The 16,581-nt window shown below is 42.4% G+C and overlaps 1 protein-coding gene across 5 annotated transcripts in view; it reads right to left on the reverse strand.

The window, feature by feature from the left end:
* Window positions 1-5,839: 5,839 nt before the first annotated feature.
* LOC726247 (protein vestigial) overlaps window positions 5,840-16,581 on the reverse strand; it is a 60,725-nt gene continuing 49,983 nt past the window's right edge. For 2 of the 5 annotated variants that reach the window (XM_016915558.2, XM_001122002.5), the window contains exons 5-6: window positions 16,069-16,283; window positions 5,840-7,044 (exon numbers count right to left, since the gene is read on the reverse strand). In XM_016915558.2, coding sequence (XP_016771047.1) covers window positions 6,998-7,044; window positions 16,069-16,283 — 262 coding nt within the window. In that variant the 3' untranslated portion in view covers window positions 5,840-6,997. The remainder of the gene's footprint in view (window positions 7,045-16,068; window positions 16,284-16,581) is intronic. The other 3 variants (XM_026444153.1, XM_016915559.2, XM_026444154.1) reach the window with 2 other exon arrangements.

The following is a 16,581-nucleotide window of genomic DNA, read 5'->3' on the forward strand; positions in this document are numbered from 1 at the left end:
GCGAGTCGTCGTATCTTTGACTTTCCGGTTAATTACGAATGAGAAAACGAATTCCGGGGAACGACGTTCGCTTTCGGTTCAACGAAATATACTTATTTCGCCAGATGCGACGGGCAACCGAGAAAACCATCTCGCGATACGAGTTTTTCGAAAATAATAAACGATTCAGGAATTCGTGAAGCGTTATACCGCAGTTATTTACAAAATTTTAAGTATGCTCGTTCGGATAAGTATTACGGATTCGTGCGATTAAAAAAGAAGAAGAAAAAAAAAAGAAAGCCGAAGAATTTTTGCCATTCTCTTATGTTGAAACAAAAGTTACTCGTTTAACACCTGATTAAAAATAATTTTACGTAAAAGAATTAATTACAACGGAATCGTTCGAACGAATCCCTTCGAAGAAATTGTAGGATAAAGTAAAATTATTAAAAGTTATTAAGAGGAGAAAAATCTTGGCATCGACGATTCAAATTCTCTCCGAGACGCTCGTCTTATATTTATTCGCGGTTGATACGCGAGGATAAGCGAAACAGTAGCGTCGCTAAACCCGATCGGTTTAAATCGCGAAACGTCTGGCTAGGAAACAATGCGGAAATTAAAAAGCTAAAAGCTAGGCTGCGCGGAGATCCTGTCGAGGACGGCCATCTCTCCTTCCTCTCGAACCTCGCCTCGTTGTGTTTTTGCTCTGCATAAATGATGAGCTCGGGTATTTTAATGAAGACATTCCACGGCCGCTTGCCGGCTCCTTGGCGCACGGCGAGAGAAAGAGGAGAGAGAGGCCAACCTCTAGGCCTCTCGATAGACACGTTCCTGGCCATGCTCGCTCCGCCTCGTTCTATTGGCGTATTGTCAGCCTTTCAACGCGTCGTTTAAGCTTCTCTCGCGTTCCTCTCCGCGTCTATCCTCCTCTCATTCCACGTGTATCGCAATTATTTCGCTATGATATCGCTTCCGTCTCGATACCTCGTGACTACGCCAACGGGAATTTCTCTCCTTTTCCTTTTGCGAAATTTTCCTCCGCTTTTTCATCGTCCGCCTTTCGCTCCACGGGGTCACGAGTCATTCGGGATTCGAAGATCGATCATCGAGATCGATATCGACTTTTCTTTTTCTTCCCAACAAACGAAATCGAATCGATCTATTTTCACATTCTTTTAAAACGAGATGAAAGGATTCCGGAAAGAGAGAGAGAGAGAGAAAGAGAATAAAGACACGAACGATGTCTCATGCAAATCACGACGCTCGGCCGAGGAGCGTAAAAACACGCTACTTAGAACGATTTCGAAGCGCAGCCCGTGACCGTGATTTTCACGAATCACGATACACCTGCCCTTATTCGGGTGGCGGATTTCAATGGCCTCGGCTTAACCCTCGACGATACCATTGAACGGCGCAAATGAGACGTGACTCGAAAAGATATCAGGGGTCCTGCCACGTCGAACACGTGCGCCCGGTGCACAACCACGCTTAATTCTTATTCCGATGCGTTCCGGCTATTCGCCAGCAAACAAATTACACCCCCTTTCGACTCCACGCGTTTCAATTTCTCGTTGAAACGACCTAAGCGCGTTGTTCGTTGCGCTGATCTTACGATGCTCAAGTTTCGTAAATTAAATTGCGATCTCTTTTCATTTTCTTACTCACGAACGAAACGAAAAATTATTATCGTTTAAATATCGGAACAACGAGGAAGGTGAAATCGCTCGATTAACGTGCATCGAATCGATTCCTCGAATAGAATCTAAAATCCGGAAGTGGCGATTCTTTGGAAAGCTGCCGCCGCAGGCTACCGGTTTTCTGCGAGTGCACGCGAGCAAAAAGAGAGAGGAGAGGGTCGCGAGCAAGGTAAAAAAAGGAAGAGGGAGAAAGAGACGGAGTGGCGGGACGAGGAGGGGGGGGGGGCTATGATATCGGGAAGGAGGACGTCGTGTACCGCGTATCCGAGACATCGTACGTCAAAGGTTCGAGCCCGTGGGAACACGAGGGCAGAGATGCCTCCAATGCCGAGGCAAAGGCGAACCGAGTGTGTTCCCGCAGGTAGACGACCACGAGGAACGTCTACCATGGCTGATGAAGCAGCACCACGAGGGAAACTGACTTTTAACATCCAAGCGAACCCGCTCCAAGCGAAACCGCTTTGTATACGATTACGAATCAAAGTTTCGACGATTGGAAAAAAAGAATTTCGCCAAGAAAAATTCCACGTTTTTTTCATATATATATATCCATATCGATTGTAAAAGTTTGTGGAAATTTTGTGTAAATGGATCCATCCTTCGTAGGATGAAAACATACGGAACAACTTAAGTTGTTTGTTTAACAACTTATTTATAAAAAAAAAAAAAAAACGAAACTAAGAAAAAAGAGAAAAGAAAACGAGCAAATTTTTAATTCAAAGTCAACTCGGAGAGAGGTTGCAAGATAAAACGGAACGAAGGCGAACGTTTAATAGAAGAAAGCGGACAAGCAAGAGGAACAAAAGGAAGAGAAGAGGATAGGTATCTCTCTTAGGTGACACCGCCGAAATATTTCCGTCGGCATTCCTAGACGTTTTTTAGGCCTTTGTCAAGCACGGCGTCACTATGTCATCGAGATCGATACGATTCGATCGTAGTCTCCACGTTCGGATCTCTCTCCAATCTTCTTCGTCCGATCCACGATGCCGCTCCATCGCGATCTTGCGCGCTCCGAAAACAAACCGAGATTCTTATCCATCGTGCGTTTATGATTTATATTCCGTTTCAACCTACCACCCCGTCCAATACGGGGACGTAATTAATCTACGAATTTATCTTTTAATTCCCTCGTGAATAGTGAAAATCGACCGTATACGCGTTTAAAGATCGAACGGGAAAACGATTCCATGTCGCGCGTAATTGTTTCAGGTACGGATCGGATGATCGTTCGTAACGGTGACAAATAAGGGTGCGTTGGTGAAGTAATATTAATATTCATATTCACGGTCGAATCATTTGTTCCCCTGGCGCAATATCAATAACCTGACCCTACTATCCCCTTCGTAGGGATGCCACTTGCGAGAAGGGGACGATACTCGGTATTTAATTACCGTGAATCGAGGGGTGATCCGCGTACAAGTATACGGCGGTTTCGTTGTGAATCGTTTAACGCTCTTCCCAACGTCCGATCTCTTTCTCCCTTAACGTGAAAATTCGTTGAACATATATATATATATATATTTATATTATAAAATCGCGTAGCGGTTGGTGGGAAAGTTCGATATATTTGTATCGCAAATAGCCAGTGAAAAATAGCCAGGAAATTTGTCATCGCGTATCGCTTCTCCACTAACCGTTCGGGCTCACGTGGCCCTCACGTGGTTTCCTGCTTCGAGTTTTTCCACGTCTAGCAAGCATATGCACGATTGCGTAACAAAACACACAAATCATACTGCGCGCGACAGAAGAAACAGAACAGACTGATTTATGTTCAAGGAGCGATGGCCTATCCGCCGTTCGCCTGACGAAATGCAGTTTGCTCGGCCCAACGAATCGCTATCGCTCTCCCCGTGGAATGCGTCTTTTCAGACGCATCGAAATCGACCATCCTCCTCCTATGGAACGGAATTGCCTGCTTCGACTCGTTTGAAAAAAAAAAAAAAAAAAGAAAAGAAACGTACACGGTGCGACGTATGAGAAACCGCGAAAAAAAATGGAAAACTACACGAGTATTGCGGGACACGTGTTCAAATCGGCCAGATTTCGTGAGAGTTTTTGATGATCCATCGTTCATAAAATATCCATTCATTTTCGAATCTTAGAGAATTATCTTTGTCGTTTCTTTCCCACTTCTTGCCAACTTATACATCTTATATAAAGAAAAGATAAATCGAGTTCCAAAAGACAAGAAAAAAAAAGCGTAGAATCGAGATCAAACTTAATCGCTTGGCTTTCCAATCTTTTCGATTGTCGTCCACGATCGAACGAAAAAAGAGAAAAAGGAAAAGAGAGAGAGAAAAAATCGGAGGAGGCAACGCGACTTCGGTAATTAAAACAAGATGGAATACCTCGGTCGACGCAATAAATCTCATCATTTCCCATTCTCTCCCATTTCCCTCTCTTTCTCTCCAACCCTCCCCCCGCATATATATCTTCAGCTTTCCCCTTATCCGTAGATCGGAACTAGCCCCTTCGACGACATCCAACGATTTATTTTATTATTTGGTAGATTTAGTGGCGGCTACCGTTTATTGGAATCCACGTCGATCGGAGATTATGAGGCGAACGCGTCCAGATGCGCGCTTGCTTCCTCGCTCGCGTTACGAAACGGCTAATTATCGAGGACGGGATGAATTATCGAATGCTTGAACGCGAAAAAAAAAAGAAAAGAAAAGAAAAGAAAAGGAAAGGAAAGGAAAAAAGAGCGTACCGCGGATCTCCTTCCTTTTCGCCACAGAATAAGTGGATTTTGTTGTTCCGCGTTATCGGCGCATACCAAACGGGTTGGACGCGTATATCGCGGTTATTCTCTCGTACGGAATCGACGTATCGAGATCGAGAACCGAACTCCATCTCGGAGTCTGCGTTTCGATTTGCTTCGATACAAACGTAGGGAAATATTCGTTTAGATGAACGAACGGATTCACAACGGGTTTTAAAAACACGATGATTCTTTTTGCAAATCATATAATGAAAATAAATATTAAAAATAATGGCATCAATATACGACTATCTCTCTCTCTCTTTCTCTCTTCTCGTACGCACCATCATAAATCTAAACTTCTAATCTTCGAAACTTGGCGTCGTTGTCATTATTTCTAAAAATATCTCGTGCAATCTCGTTAAAATTTCTCGCCACCTGCTTCTCTCGCACGAGTCCCATTTCCATTCGTAGCAATCAGGCTACACGTGTTTTACACGTGATAACAACGATCACCCGAATCCGAGAAACATCGTCTCCCTTAGGTGACCAAGTTAATTGCTCGTTTTCTCATCTCGTTAACTATGCCTTGGACGGGAGGACACGTCGGTGACGTCGGAGCACGTGCAAACGAATCTAGCCATATGTTTTGCCCGAGTATTTCATCGTTTCGACCGTAACTCGCGTTCAAGTGATATTAATTTTAAGATTTGTCGAGGGATAATACGATCGGTTCGCGTGAAAATTCTCCTTTCGAGCAATTTTCTTTTTTCCTCGATACGAAATATCGACATAGACGCGAAAGAATACGAATTCGAAATTCGTAATTATTCGATATATCTTGTTAGAATAAAGTGAGTATTCATCGTATCTCTAACGCAATCGAAACTATCGTCACGTAGAATTGCGCTTATAGATCGCTTATCGGATCAAAACGTTTAAGAAGGCGAACGTTTTAGAAAGCGAGAGTTCCACGCGGAATTCCAGAAGATTAAATTCTCCATTACTTCCACTTATTACGTGCTCGATTAACTTTCCGGCGTGAGTGGAGCCACTAAATTCAACGGTGTGTAATTAACCAGCAGCGATGTAACGAACCGCAAAAGCATAAAATCCTATTTTCTTCGCCAGATGTATACTTGGCTTTCGTTCCACTCTTATCTCTAATCTCCAGTGTTAATTACATAATCGCGGATACGCGGCCCACGCGTAACAGGATATCACGTGTTTCTCATATTCCTAGAGACAGGAAACGGAAATAGAATTGAAAAAGAGATTCGCAACAATCGCGATCGCTTTTCTTTTTCGCGTCGTCAAAGAGAATCGTGAGTAAAAAGGCAAGTAAGTATATAAGATAAGATTTATCAAATGATAAATACTTGAAACGATATAATATTTTCGAAATATTCATCTTTCAGAATTGATCGGGTGAGATGTCAAGAAGCCAGAAAATGCAACGACGTAATATTGATGCATCATTTATTTAACACCTATGATAACATGAGATGCGCTTAAGGTAGAGTAATTCACTAGGCGAAAATGACGGTTGTGCGTGCGTGCTTGTTGCGCGTGTGTATACATGTCCTCGCGATATCATTGTCAATTCTATGGGAAAGGATGTAAAGAATAATTGTGACAATTCGGATAATAACTATTTCTTTTTTTTTTTTTTTTTTTTTTTTAATTTGCCGACTTGGAGAGATTTCAGAATTTCTGCAGCATCGGTGTTATGATACAATAATAATAGTAATATATATATATATATATATATATTTATTATATATATATGGCAAGATCATTGGTCAATAAATATTTCACTTAAATCTGTAGTCAAATTTTCCAAATAATCGATCCGTCTTCCTTTTCTCTTTCCTCTTTCACGCATCTTTCCTTCCTCGAATAAACGAATGATCCTAACAACGTTTACATCGAAAATTCATCGTTTCAACTTTGATTCGAGAACAAAAAAAAAGATACGATCGACAACGTTCGAAGAGAATATCGATTCGTTAGAATTAGTTATTCGACTATTTTCGTAATTATTTGGAAAATTTCGACTCTTTCGCCTTTCGATGGCCTACAATTCCCTACATTTCTATACGAACTAGAGAATCTGTCATTTTCACCGGCCGGTCGGACATATATGTAGTAAGTAATTTCGTCGTCAGTCACTATGAAAGGTAATAGTGCGCGCAAAGTAGTTCCTCTAATACTATCCGAGTTGTACGCTAATAGTAGATCCTTAAAGTAAATTAGGTAACACTATGTACACTTGCTCGGCGTGAACGATGTTCTCACACGTTCGTCCGACCGTAACATAACAAAAATTTCTTCCTCTCCTCTCCCCATCCTCGTCCATCAGCTCTCCGCTCGCCGGATGGATCGTCGTTCCTTAGCACGCTAGTATCACGTTTGAGAGCAGGCTCGTTTCTCCTCGATCGCGTCCCAACAGCGTCCTGTTCGCCATTTTGTCGCTACGTTCGTTCGAACGAGGATGACAATTCCTTCTTCATCCGATTCCTGTTCGCGGTTTCGAAGACCTCGTGCCTCTTTCTTTCGCGGACATCCACCCACCGGATGTTGCGAATTAATTCGGCCCACGAGACTCCGTCACTCGCTTCTAGAACCAATAAAGGTCTTTGGAATCTTGAACCTGAGACTCGAGACCTGCAACAACGGAGGACAAAATACCAATCTTTAATACATACAATTTATCCTTGTATCATTCATACGTGTGTGTATATATATATTATTAAATTTCCATACAATGAATTTTTTTTTATACAATTTAACGATGATGGTAACGAGATATTTGATTCGACGAACAAAACCTTCGAGACGAGAAGTTAGACCCGTAATGATCTTAGTTCGTCATCTCGCGTTATCGAATCGATTTTACAAATTTTATCTTACAAATTCTCGATGGGCGCAAAGATCGTAGATCGTAACGATCGCGATCGGATACCAGCGACGATACAAGTTTGGCGCGGTAATTGGTTATTCGAAAAGATAGGGACGAATTTTTCGTTCGGCTTCGATCGTCCATCGAAATTTATAACGCGCGGCCAACCAGCGTAATAAAAGAAGAGTCAACGTTTTGACGGATGCGAGGGTGCAGAACTGGTGATGGCACCCGCTGAGCGACACGGACGGACAAACCTGCGGGAACGAATGGAGGACCAACGAGGATACGTCACGAGATCGACCAGTTAAGATCTCACGTTCTTTACAACGGTTGCACGGATGCGTCCCAACCTATCTTCCATCTCGATATCTCGAAACGGAATGACCCTACGGATCATTCCGGTTCTCGACTTCGAGTTCCTCGTAGTAGTAATTAACAACAATTCCTCTTCGCGTCTCTCGATTCGTTTTAATAACGAATAACGATAAAATCCCCTAATAAATATATCGTTCCACGATATTTTCCCTTTAATTTCATCCACGCGTAACTCGATCGACTACGACAGAACGAACATTACTCCCCCCGATCATCTTCCATCTACATCGAACGTATCTACTTCGTTCAATTTCAACGAGCGAGACGAAGACGAACGTTTTCGAATACTTAAATTCACGGCACGTGGTATTGTACGGCACGGCCGATTAACTTTGTATCTGTCGGCGTATACACGTGTCAGCACGTGGATCTACCTGCTGCTTCAAAGTCAGCTACGTGTGCGTCCGCCGCGTTGCCGTATTGGCGTACGCACACATACAAAAGAAAAAAAAAGAAACACAAGAGAAAACATACAAAAGATTCGATCTCTGGTGGCGAGCAAGGGAACGCGAACCGCGCTATAATCTATAGAAAACCGGTCGATCGGAAAACGAATCTCGATCTTCTCGTCGTGAGAAGAAATCTAACGTTTCGTGATAAATATTCGATCGATAATCTCGGGATAAATTCGAAATAGGAATCGTGGATACGATATATAGGAATAAAATTCTTAAAGTTAAATCATTGTTCCGAAACTTTATCGAGAAAAATAATATAGTTGTGAATCGCGATAGTTCCAAATCTTCTGTATTATATATTTGAAATGGGGAAGAGAGGGGAGGAGAAAGAAAATGGGGGAGGTCATAATCAATGATGCGGGTTGTTCGGCATATAAATGCGTACGAGAGGGAAAAGCAGCCAACACCGGCCAATATTGTCCGCGTTATCCGACACATCATTTACCAGCAACACCCTCTTCCACTTCGTTCCAGCATATTGGCTTCGCATACTGAACCGTGAAAATGTTATAGGCACGTAAGTAGGCACTTACGCGGCTCGCATAAATCGTCTTGACACTTATGCTATACGTTATTCGCCAGGCCCTCCGTGTGTCGAATTAGAACGCTCTCTCACGGAGATTACGATCGAAGAACAGGTAGATATGTAATGTTTGGGTATTAGTGGAATAAAATTGTGAAACAATCACGAACAACTCGAACGAAAGATTGTTTCTTTAATTAACGCGTATGTATAGCTTTTCAATGAGATAAGAGATAATTTATATTTGTTAGAAAATTTTAAATATATTAGAAAACAAAAATTTTCTTCTATTTCCAAATATATCGTATTAAAGAAATATCTGTTATTATAGTTTTTTAAAAATATTCTTCTCGAAAACGAGCCGCCTTTGATCGACGTAGTTGTGTTAAATCTTTATTGTAAGAAGAATATCTACACGCCCAAGTGTTTCCATTCGAAACCTCAGACGTTCGCAACTCGATGAATACAAAGTTACGGACGAACGCACCTGTTATGAATGTTTCGGCATTCAATATCGCGATATCAAAGAGCGCAGCAAGATGGTACAAGGAGGAATTCCCTTCGGTTCTTTCAGCGGAGAAACAAAGCGAAACAAAGTCGGTGGAAATTCGGCGTTTAACCCGAGAATTTTGCGAAATCTATCCTCTGCGTCTCTCTTGAAAATTCGATCGTTCGAAATTATTAAAAGTCGCGGGATAGAAAATATTTAAGAAAAATAACAAATAATTCCATTATGAATCCAACTTATTATTAAAAATTAATTATTTCTCGCTCGCTAATTTTGCCCTTTTGTTCATCCTTGATCCCGAATCGTGAATTTCAACGTTCGTCAAAAGACGAGAGTCGGGCATTTGGATTAAATTAAATCGAACACCCCCGTTTTAAAAAGCAAACTCCCGACCCTCGCGCCGTAATGGGAGTCCCTTGCCAACGTCGGGGGTTACGTATCGAAAGAGATGACCCTTATCAATGGGGGTCAAACCCCTCGCAGCCTGAAATCCAATATACTCGTGGTAAAGGAGAGAGAGTCCCCCACCTTTTGATTCAACCCATCTCGAAACTCGTATATGCACCGATGAGCGAGTATTAATTGGAAATTAAGCTTCTAAATCTTTGTGCCTTTAACTTTTCCCATAGCCCTAATCCTTTGCGAGAATCCTCCTTCGATAAAAGCGACGAATTACGTCCCATTTCGGAATTTTCATAACTTTCCTCCTACAAGTTAAAATTTTCCGAGAAAATTTCTCTATTGGCACATATTGTCAATATTGATATTTCGCCTAACTACTAATGCGAATAATTATTAATTAACCAATTAATTAATTGATAAATAACAAATCAATTTCAATTTAATCGACCAAACTCGCCCAACTCCTACCGATCACAGTAGCAATGAATAAATAAAACATTCGACCTTATTTTAATTATTATTCTTTCCGATAAATTTCGATTCTTGCGAATCATCAAGCTTAAATCAACGCTTCGGACACTTGGGATATATCGCGTAACGGGGAATGAAATTACGAAAATTTGGCTCGACGTTTAATTCTCAAATCGGTACGATCCACGGAATGGCACGGGAACATTCGAGCCCGTTCGAGGTCCTCGAAGGAGAGGATTAAAGGACGAAGAGGACGCGCGTTCGCCGCGGAGCCAGCTCCGGTTCGCCGTAGTGTCTCTCCATCCGCGAGCGAACCGACTTCGAGAGATCGATATAAACCGGCAGCTTTCGACCACTCCCTCCATCCAGCTGGCTGACCAATCGAGGCTCGCTAGCCATCCCCGGCTACCCTTTTGCTCTCACCCGTGGAAACGGTGCACGAGCACGACGGTGGATTACGTGACGTCACCGGCCGACGCCATTTTCGAGGCGCGTGCCAGAAAGACCCGGCTGTACCAACACGCGGATCCGCAATATTCTCTCTTTCTCTCTCTCTCCCTCTCCCTCCCTCCCTCTCTCTCTCTCTTTCTCTCTCTTTCTCCCCAGAGAATGTCCCACACGGACTAGAATTTATGGCGAAGATTCCCTGAATTAATTCTCCTGGAAATATTGAGAGCGCCAAACCGGCCCCTTTCTTTGTTTCGCGACACTCGACCGCGCGAAACCGCTTCGCCGACGCTACGCGACGAATGCCTCCCAAACAGTATCGAAATTGGCCGGCCATTTAACGCGTTCGATGGCTCGCAACGTATGTCGGTCGATTCCTCTTTTTTTTTCTTTCCTTCTTCTTCCCCGCCGATGAATCGGTACACTTGTTCAGGGATGCGTTTCTCGATTGAAAGTTGATCGGTGAAACCGATGCGTGAAATTGTGCGGTTCGTAAGAATTGGATCGGGGGAAAACGGAGCGACGCGGTTTCAGGTTTAAGGGATGTATCAGAGACTGTTTTTTTTTCTCGAATTCTTCGATAATCATTATATATACCAGTTGTATATAAATATCGTTGACGAAAGATTTGGAAAATTGATTAAAAGAAGTTTTCTTTATGTTTTAGAAGATAATGCAACGACGATAATGTTGTGAATCGTGATAATTATATGGAATTAAATGATTTGCAATTAATATTTTTTTTCGATAACATAAAAACTTAATTAATTAATAATAAGCGTATAACTTGAGAGGAAATTGTTCTTCGCTGGAAGTTTTTTGCTATAACAAGTAGTACGAGTCAATAATTTGTTAAGTCATAATCGAAAAATATAGAGCGGAGTCGAAAGTAATTATTATTATTGCTCGTAGATCAAGCGAAAATTAAATATCAATTACAATAGAAATTTTTACTGTAATTAATTGATTTATCGTATTGTCAAAGTCAATCGTTACTCTCGTCTCTGCTCTCTGTTCTATTTATATTAAACAGTTAACATTAATTTTTAATAATAAAATCAGAAGCTATAAGTATATTTCGTAATAATTCTAATTATTCACTACGGACAACAAAATGAATTGTTGAGATCATTAAACAGAAAGTCTCTTTCAAAATCGATAAAATAATCATTCGACGAAATAAAACAACTAAATATTATAATCGGAAAAAGTAAATTAAAGGAGGAAACGAAATGTTTGAGAAAGAGGGGATAGTGCATGGAATTCAATTTGGCGAGTGTGCGTTTTGATTTAAGTCGATCCAAAGTCGACGATGCGATTTTGGTCGTGGCGGCTGCGTGTTCGGAAGCAATAGATTTCGCGATATCAGCCCGTCACTCTTCCGCTACGGATAACGAATCTCGCTCATAAATCCGTCCCTGTTCACGGTCGCCGAGAAATTAATGCTTACTACGGAAAGATAAAAGTACCTACGTGAACTGCATTAAATTAACATTCTGGATCCAGTTCCATCGTCCCTCCCCCCGATTTCACGATTTCCGCTTCGAGTTCTTTCGCAACTTTTCAACTTCCTGTTCCTTCCAAGAAACTTCTCTCGTTGCAGTTTTTCCGAGAAATATTCTCCTTCCTTCTCACCGTTCAATTTTTAGAAATCGATACGATCGACAAATCGAATCGAACTCTCGGTTTGCAAATTACTTTGCTTCCACGAATTTGCATCCATCTTTTTTCCGATCGGGAAATCCTTTTCAATCTTCCCGACGGATTTCTCTTCCTCGAGCGAATCGTCAATCGATTCTACGAATCTTGTTCCACCGTGGGAATAGAAAACCCGCGTTTACCATTATCTTAACAATCCCGTTGTTGCATCTCTTTAAATCACTACTTCCGCCAAATTTCTTCAAACAATCCTTTTTATCCCAATTCCCACAAAAAAAAAACGTTCTTTTCTTCGTCGTTCGCGTATATTCTTCACACGTATAAATAAACGTTATCCACTTTGTACTCGATGCAAGTTTAAACGATTGAATCGAAACAGTCGAGTTCGAAACGAATTCCTTCTTCTTCTCCTCTTCGTCTTCTCTTTTATTTCCTTTCCTTAAAATCGTCTCTTACATTTTTTACCTACACTTGGTCCGAGGTAACGAAGAAGGAAGTAGCGCGACGCGACGATACGAACGAGTCGACTTCCGGTGGCGCGTCGACTATAATCGTCATCGAACGCGCGATGATGCATCGAATTCGTCGATGCGGCTGTCGGTGACGGCCAATTAAATTAATCACTTCGCAGAAGTAATAGACATACGCGCGACAAGTGGGGGTTGAGGGGGAAGGGGGAGAGGATAAAACAACCGACAGAAACGTCAGGACGCGGTGCACCATGACCATCTACAGTTGTTCGTCGTCGTCGGATGTCACACGGTAATTGCGATTTATTTCTCTTAATCGCGCTTAAACGGCAACCAATTTATATGCCGGTCCGAGTTAATTTTACGCAATTATATAATTACCAGCGGACTCGCGGCCTAATCCGAGTGTCAAGCGGCGTTCTAATGGCGGTCAATTTCCAATTCGAAGACGTCGCGCGCTGATTCTCCGCGTTGAAACGAATCCGTACAAAGTATCCTTCCTCCCTTATCCCTCGCTTTTTCAATCGTTTTCGACGTGAGTTTATTCCGATTGGATAAAAAAAAAAGTATAATTTTCAATAAATATTCTTATGGGATAAAAATAAAGTCGGTTTTGGACACGGTCGGTTTACCATCAACGGAAATTTTTCCTCGATGCGCATCGACGCTTCGAAATATTCTTCGATAAATTTCAAAGGATAATGAGGGAAAAGCAGAAAAAGTTTGTCGATTCCCTGTTGCGCAAAAATCTCTCGAAATCCTTCAAATTGCCCTTCATGTATTTTAACCAAATTCTGAAAAATCTGGTCGATGACGATCAACAACGAGGTTTTTTATTTTCCCGAATCGTGGAATCGATATACATTTGGGGGCCAAGAGAGCGAACAAGTCGCAAGTTCTTCCTTATTTATTCATTAATTTCGAGAATCGATGTTTGACGACGCGGTCGCTGCTACTTGGAAGGTAGCGAGCGTGCACAGGGCCCTTACGGTAGCACACGCCAGTTAGAATAGTGAGCGTTGCCGGCATTCCGCCGAGTAAATTCTTGAAAACTCGTTTGGTCGGTCTGATCCGCGAACCAACTCTCAATCTGCGCCCATACACCAACCCGTGCGCGTGCGAATGTAAGCGTTTCCTAAATTGGCCCTAAATCTCACCGCATACGTTCCTGGGAGTTCTTCCAGCGGACGAGGCCAAAATTTTTCTCCGCGTCTCTCCCACAAATTCCACCGACGCGATCAAATTTTCCAGAAGGGATTACTTTCTTTCGATATCAAAATTATCAAAATTTCCAAATACACTCGCTATGTATTTTCGAATCATCTGATTTTATTAGCTTGAAATCTTTAATTATTACTATCATTTATATCGAACAACTGATAATAGGAATCGATATCTAGGAAGATGTGCACATTTTGCCTTCACTTCTTATCCTATCGATAATTTCAAATTCAAGCTGTAAGACAAGCTTGATTATACGCCAGAGTGGGAAATGAGAAAACGTGTATAAGTTTTTTCAACGATGTTCGAATTGAAATAGATAAAATGGCTACCGAAAGAGAATCGAAGGCGTATCGAATCCGTGACATCGAGAGGGATGAGAATTCGTCAAAGCGAAGCTCTAGTATCGATTTTCGTCGCTCGAATTCACACGGCACACCGCCATCATTCTCCCTTTTACTTTCCCCTTATCGTTTCCTATATCAAGCTATTTTAACACCGTACATAATAAACAGCACTTTTTAAATTTAATAAATATAATTACACGAGACTGATAAGATTAATAGACATAACTTTGAACAAATCAAATCACGAAAATTATAGTCACAGTTAGAAGAATAGCGCGAATCTTTTTTAAACGACCAACGAGAATCTTTTATTCAAAATATCGAAACATTTGAATTTTTCGATCGCTAAAATTTGTCAAAAATAATTTAAAATTGCAAAAATAACTTACGTTGGACCACTCACTCGCTATCGATCCCGTCAAAATATTATAAACGTCCGATATAATGAGAAATGAGAAACAAAAAAAAAGCGATATTTTAAAATGCAAGGAAGATGGAATTTTTCGTTATCCGTCAGCCATCACCAAAGACATCACCTTCGAAAGCAACGAGTACACGTTTGAGAGGGAGAGAGATGGTGCACGGCGCGTGATAAAAATAAAGCTCGAACGAAGACGCGGAAATTGTCGAACGGTAGAGCATCGCGTCGAAAGTTGCAGACGTGTTACACGAAATCGCGTGACTGGCTGCCGAGGTAAAACGGAAGGCGTGTTGGTTGCAACGACGTGCAGACAGATGGGAGTGGTCTCCGCAATCACGATGGGCGTGGTGCTTTCACGACGTGTTGCAGCTGCAACTCGCCTCTTCGTACGTTGCACTTAAACGCGTTGGCGAATCGTACGATACAAATTTCCTTCGCCAAACTTCGCTTTCGTATTTCCCGAACATTTTGCGTTTTTTTTTCCTTCTTCCCTTTTTTTTCTTTTTTTTTTTTCAAAATTGTCGAAACGGTCGTGTCACCTATTAACATCCCCAATAATAAAACACCGGTAAAATCTTCCGTTTGCGATCTAACTTTTCGAAATACACGATCCCTTAGAAGGCGGTGGACAGTGACGAGGACACGAAGAAAAAAAAAAAAGAAAAAAAGAAAAAAAGAGGACGCGATGGGTCGCGATATAGGGAAGGATGAGCGGGCTTTTTACCCACGATTTACATGATAAATCTCTTTGGAGGAGGATCGACTCGACATCAAAGTTGGAAGGCCGAGGAGTGCAGCGGGTTTGTTTGCGGCGGGCAGCGGAGAGGGAACGGAGGCGGAATGGCGCGCAGGTAGCGCGCAAGAAAGGTCGGTCGGCCCCTCAGATGCTCGCAATTAATAAGAGCTTAATGGGGGCCGATATAGCGGTGCCACGCTCTCGGGACTCGTGCTTTCTTCGTTGTTCTCCCACCGAAATCATCGATGCCGACGACAAAAAGCCACGGCATGGCCGTAAAACATTTCGCTCTCCCTTCTCCTCCTCCTCCTCCACCTCCTTCCTTCCCCCCCCTCGACTCTGCTCCAACATATCCAAGACGCGTCGCCGCAAAAAGAGCCGCGCCGTTTTCATTCTCGCAGTCCAACTTCCAGTTATATAAGAGTCGGGGAAAGCCTCTCGTTTCTCGCGAGAAGATTAGAAAACGACGTTTGAGACGAAACGAATTCGAGAAATCGATACGTTAGATTTCGAGTGACGAGACGAGCAAATTGATCGATAGTAACGCGTTTCAATTCGTTCCAATTTCATCTTTTTCAATTTTCGGTTTAACGAGTAAAAAAAAGAAAAAAGTCAGAAGTAAAGTATCGAGAGTGTGTAACGAGAACGAAAACAAAAAAAAAAAAAAAAAAGAAAGAAACTCTCCACCATATCCTCGAATTCTCGCGATGGAAAGATTCGTATGAAAGGTTCGTGTGACTCGACTCACCAGAGAGGGGTGCATAATAGCCGTGCGGGTAAGAGGGTGCGGAGGAAGCGTCGACGAACGACTGCGACGGCGTCGCCGACGGCCAGTCCTTGTAGGAGGCCGCGGAGTGCGCGTGGTGCGCCGCATGGTGGCCGAGTCCTCGCGCACCACCCAAAAGCAAACCGCCGTAACTCGTCACGGTCGCCATGTTATGGTGATGGTACTCGTGCACAGCCCTGCAAAAATAGATAGCCGCGTGAAACGAAAGGAAACGAAGCGAAGCGAAACGAGGCGAGACGAAACGAGACGAGACGAGACGAGACGAAACGAAACGAGGCGAGACGAAATGAAACGAAACGAAACAATCGAAGAGAACCGATGAAAGTGAGGGGAAAGGGTAAGGAAGAAAAAAAAAAGAGATTAAAAAAAAAAGATGGCGCGAGATGGAGGGAGAGAAAGAATTCTCGATATCGTGCCTCTTCTCAAGAACGGTGACAGACTGGTAATTTATACGGCGACCAACGCGAGATCAGC

Source organism: Apis mellifera, linkage group LG12, assembly GCF_003254395.2.
Source record: "Apis mellifera strain DH4 linkage group LG12, Amel_HAv3.1, whole genome shotgun sequence".
Lineage (NCBI taxonomy): Eukaryota > Metazoa > Arthropoda > Insecta > Hymenoptera > Apidae > Apis > Apis mellifera.